General features: G+C 48.2%; 1 protein-coding gene across 1 annotated transcript in view; it reads right to left on the reverse strand.

Annotated features, from left to right (window-relative positions):
• Positions 1–5000, reverse strand: part of dnah5l (dynein, axonemal, heavy chain 5 like) — a 47600-nt gene that overhangs the window by 34834 nt on the left and 7766 nt on the right. The window contains exons 14-24 of the mRNA XM_085469158.1: positions 4757–4941; positions 4475–4567; positions 4277–4380; positions 3814–3910; positions 3668–3748; positions 1967–2221; positions 1373–1522; positions 1177–1295; positions 927–1063; positions 690–852; positions 215–326 (exon numbers count right to left, since the gene is read on the reverse strand). Of these exons, the coding sequence (XP_085325284.1) occupies positions 215–326; positions 690–852; positions 927–1063; positions 1177–1295; positions 1373–1522; positions 1967–2221; positions 3668–3748; positions 3814–3910; positions 4277–4380; positions 4475–4567; positions 4757–4941 (1496 nt within the window). The remainder of the gene's footprint in view (positions 1–214; positions 327–689; positions 853–926; positions 1064–1176; positions 1296–1372; positions 1523–1966; positions 2222–3667; positions 3749–3813; positions 3911–4276; positions 4381–4474; positions 4568–4756; positions 4942–5000) is intronic.

Genomic DNA, 5000 nt, shown 5'->3' on the forward strand with positions numbered 1-5000 from the left:
AAGTAACTTCAATCAGAGGTTCAGGCAGGTGATGAAATCACAGCTGATTTCCTTTCACACATCCATCCTGCCCACAGCTGCTCCTCTTATCAGCGCACCACCCTGAAACTGGACTCCACCCCAGGTCCTCCTCTCACGCCTGTGTGCTGCTGTGTAAATGCCTGCAGATGGACGTTGCTGGTATATGTGCTTCACAGTGAAATGTTTCTGGCACCTTGTTGGCCATCATGTAGAGCAGAGGACACATCTCTGTGAAGTCATCGATGGTTTTCTTCAGATCTCTGAAGGCCTGCCACTCCTTCAGGGCCTTTGGGAGCTTCCTGATCCTGAAACAAAGACTTCAAAACTTCATCTCTGTGTGTGAACGACATATTTAACAATCAATGCCAATAAACAAGATTCATTTGTTTCCTAATCTCAGATTTTTTTCATCTATCCTGCTGCTTCTCAAACTGTGAGCCACTGAAGACACGAGCTGAACTGAAATGCTCACATATCCAGTTTGATGTGTTTCAGCTTTGGCATTAAGAACGTTAATGACAGATTTAACATCCAAACTGAAGCTGAGCGGCTGTGCTGTGAGGTCAGAGGTCAGGATGCTTTCATTGATCAGTAAAGTAACATGTGTCTGTTTGGGAACACGTGAGGTAGAGGCAAGAACGTCCTGCTGAAGCCTTAATGAGCTGCACCTGTTCTGGAAGTCCTGCAGCTCCACGCTGATCTTCTCGATGTTGAGGTCGGCCCACAGGATGTCGTAGTAGCCGGCGACGCTGTCGGTGACCGAGCTGTACAGACTGTAGAGTTTGGACAGCAGGGAGAGCTCCCTCCGGATCCTCTGCAGCTCCGGATACTCTGCGGGGAGGAGACGGCCGGTGAGGAAGGAGGCAGACAAACAGGAAGTGGGCGGGCGAGTCGCTCAGCCGTACCGTTCACAGGCAGCCCGAACAGCTCTTCTCCACCTGAGCAGGTGGTGTACTTCCTCCACAGCTGATCGAACTCGGCCTGAAAACTCTGCAGCCGCTCGCTGGCTTCAGCCGGGGCCACGCCCTCCACCCCCGGGCCCCTGCATTTATCATAATCAATGATATTATCAGTATGTCGCCCAGGTTCAGGGCGGGCTGGATGGATATTTGGTTGGCCCCGCCCACCTGGAGCAGGTGCCTCTCTGAGGTGTACCTTTGGTTGTAGTCGGTGCAGAAGCTCTGAGCCTGGCTCTGGAGGCTCTGCACTGCAGACAGCAGGTCTGTCTTCATGCTGGGCTGAATCTGCACCAGAGTGTTCTGGGTCTGCACCACCTGAAGCCACAACACACACACATAACACACACCTGCATCCCTGCACCTGTCACATGACGCCCCTCCCTCTGACTCACCAGGTCACTGAGGTTTTTCCAGGCGTACATCAGGCCGTCCACGCGCTCGCCGTTCCCGTCACCGTAGAGCAGCTCGTGTCTGTTGAGCAGGGAGAAGGATTCCTCCAGCGGCCCGATGGTGGCGTCGATGCGAAACTCCGCCTCCCGAACCTCCAACAGTGAGCAGGAGAGGAATGAGTGAGGGGAGGGGCTCATGAATGAATTCTACTCTGTGGGTCGTTACATGAGGACTGAGAGAAAAAACTGCTGAAGAAAGAAAACATGACTGAATGTGAAGAAAGTACGGAGGCCTGAAAGTGCCAAAATTAAAGAAAGACTGAAATTTTAATTTTATGAAATAATTGATGCATAAAATAGATTTTATAGTATTTTAGTGCAATTAAAGAAAGAGATATTTATTCAATTGGCTAATTTCATTTTTATATATTTATTTTGGCAGTGCCAGACATCAGCAGCTGTACGTTTATGAACAAATAAATTAATCAGAATCTAAAAGAAAAACTGGATCATTTTTCGATTATTGGGCTGAAAGAAGAATTGAAAGAAAAAGAGGAGGTGCAGACGTAACACACAGCCAATCAGATGCTGGCTCACCTCTCTGAGTGCAGCCATGGCTGCTCTGACATCATCCAGGTCTGAGATTGGACGCTGCAGACGCTTCGTGAGCGCGTCCACGAACGACAGGATGTCGTTCATGTCGGCGGATGCTCGGCGGTTCAGAGCGGCGCCGAAAGCTCGTTTCCAGGAGCGACACTCGTGAGTGAGCGAACGCTTCAGCTGGTCGGTGTCCAACAGGATCGAACCCGCTGTGTAAAACGCAGGGAGCTCCGAAATCTGCTCCTCCAGCCTCTGCAGGCACAGCAATTCAATTCAATTCAATTCAATTCAATTTTATTTATATAGCGCCAAATCACAACAAAAGTCGCCTCAAGGCGCTTCATAGATACAGAGAAAAACCCAACAATCATATGACCCCCTATGAGCAAGCACTTTGGCGACAGTGGGAAGGAAAAACTCCCTTTTAACAGGAAGAAACCTCCGGCAGAACCAGGCTCAGGCATCATGGGTAAATCCACTACACGTATGGTCAAAATCAGCTGCTCTAAAGGACGTGAGGGTCATTTTCTTTCAGCTCTGACACATTAGCAGTAGCGGTGGGTTTTGATGATCGATTTATCGATTAAAATCGATTCTGGCTTGGATAACGTGATTTCGATTCATTAAAATCCTGAATCGATTTTTTCATTTACATTTATTTTGCCCGAAACGCCAGAATCTCAGGTTAAACCTCACAAAACTTCAACAACCACCAAACAGCTAAAACAGTAAATGAGAGCAGGAACACGGCTTCTGCACAGAGACGTGAACACAAAGCTCGACCCGCCGACGCATCAGAATCAGTGAGATGTGACTTTCTCACCGACGGCACGGACACGGTCGGGGCTGAAAGCCGACAGCTCGCAATGATGATGATGCAAATGATGCAAAATTGCAAACGCTCAGCTGTGTCTCTAATCAAACCTCTGTAACTTTGCTCTGCTTCACTTCAGCAGCATCAGGTAACGTTCACGTGTTGATTCATGGTTTCTTTCATTTTTGATCTACTGCAGAATATTTTTATAAAATCCCAGAACAGGAAAATCTCCTTCATGCTTTTCTAGGTTTTATCCTCAGTTACTTTGACACAAAGGCCTCTGCTGTGATGCTCACACTTTGATAAAGTCTCGCAAGTGTCAGGTTTCTTTTTATAGATATAAAAATATGGAAATGTACTGATGCATGATCTGAATTATAATATTTCTGACTGTCTGAGGCTAAATTTCCCCAATTAAAATCGAATTGAATCGAATTGATTCTAGAAATCAGTGATGATACCCAGCCCTAATTAGCAATGATTGCTCTGTGGAAACTAAGCTAACCAGCGCCCCCTGCTGCACAACCACTGAACTGCAACTGCAGGACTGTCCAATGTTTATTGAGAATGAATTACACATAAATTACATTTTTCTTGGGAATAGAAACATTTGAAAAAGTGAAAACAATTTTATTTTGAACATTTATGACTTTAATTTCTGAATGTTTTTTCCTCCAGCTGCCCTTTAATGACCCCAGACTGCTGTACCAGTGATACAAATACATTTGTTATTATAAAAGTACTACTGCTGCACTGCAAACACTTTTCTTTTGTTTCCTTGTTTGATTTTGTGTGTTTACTAATAACTCAGCTAAAAACATAATAAGCTGTAAATGCACGGCGATGTTCAGTGGTGCGTCTGTAACAGGAAGTAGACTCACAGAGTAGAAGCAGATCTGAGCGCTGAACTCCGTCAGGGAGGGGTCGGACTGCAGGAAGGCCTGCACCTGCTCCTCTGGGTCCTAAACACAGCCAGCTGTTAGTGCAGCTCAACAACACTAAGACACACACACAAACACACACACACCTGGTTCCACAGGGTGGAGAAGTGGCCGAGGTCATTCAGGGTTTCAGCAGCCTGAGCTTTCAGGTGTGACACGATGGAGCTGAGCTGCATCACCAACCTGCTCCAAACATCATCATCATCAGAACATGCACTGATGGGCTGACTGTCATGTGATCACGTGATGAACATGTGAAACTGATCAGACAGCACTGAGGACACAGACACTCTAACACTGTCCAGGTTCAAGCCCAGGACCCTCCTACAGTGGTGCAGCAGCACTAACCGCTGAGCCTCTGTGCACCATCTGAATTTGTTGCAGGTCACTTTGAGATTTTGTGCAGGGACTGCAGAACTTTCCTCCACAGGACCCACTCTGTGTGTTTCAGTCAAAGGACGTCAGCTGCAGGTGTGATTGTGCATCTCTGCGTGTCCACAGCGTCTCAGCCAGACAAACATCCTGTCGTGTCTCTGCTGTTTTACTGACCTGCTGATGTCTTTGTGTTCAGCCAGCTGTTTGTCCAGCGCTCGCAGCACCGCTGGCTTCACTGCCACGTCCTCTCCTCCGCTACGACCCGCCGCCTGCTCCGCCTGAGAAACAGAAAGAGGGGCGGGATGAAGCTGGAGTGCGATTGGCTGCCTGCTACCAGGTGATTTTAAAGCAGGATGAGTCAGATGAGCGTACCTGCTGCTGTTTGTACTGCAGGTGAGAGTAAGTCCACAGAGGGACGTCTTTGGTCACAGACAGCACGACGCCCACCAGCTTATTCACCACAGACTGAGACGTGAGAAGGACACACAGGCTGGGTAACTGACAGCAGTGACGGGCAGGTGCATGAACATGACATTAACTACAAGGCCAGTCCTGTGTGGCGTCCTGCTGTGAAACCAGACGGTGGACCTGCCGACACATGAGAACTTCCAAAATGTTACTGAGGGTCAAATCTGCTCCTCTGGACACAAATACCTGAATGTCATCCAGACTGGGTCTGAGGACCATGTTGGGGATTGCAAGCTGGATGGAGGTTGTGAGGAGAGGTGGAGGAGGAGCTGGCTGGGCACCGCTGGAGGAAGACACCAAGGAGGAAAAGTGTGGCTGTTTTTTGGAGACATGAAGTCTCCTCCTCAGGGCCTCCAGGGAGGATCTAGTGGCTGAGAGGAAACAGTCCAAGCTCAGGCGGCTTGTAAGAGGATTTGTTGGTTGAAACAGA

This window comes from Copadichromis virginalis, linkage group LG9 (genome assembly GCF_057382275.1).
Source record: "Copadichromis virginalis isolate Kocher_CV1m ecotype Utaka linkage group LG9, C_Virginalis_male_GT1.1, whole genome shotgun sequence".
NCBI lineage: Eukaryota > Metazoa > Chordata > Actinopteri > Cichliformes > Cichlidae > Copadichromis > Copadichromis virginalis.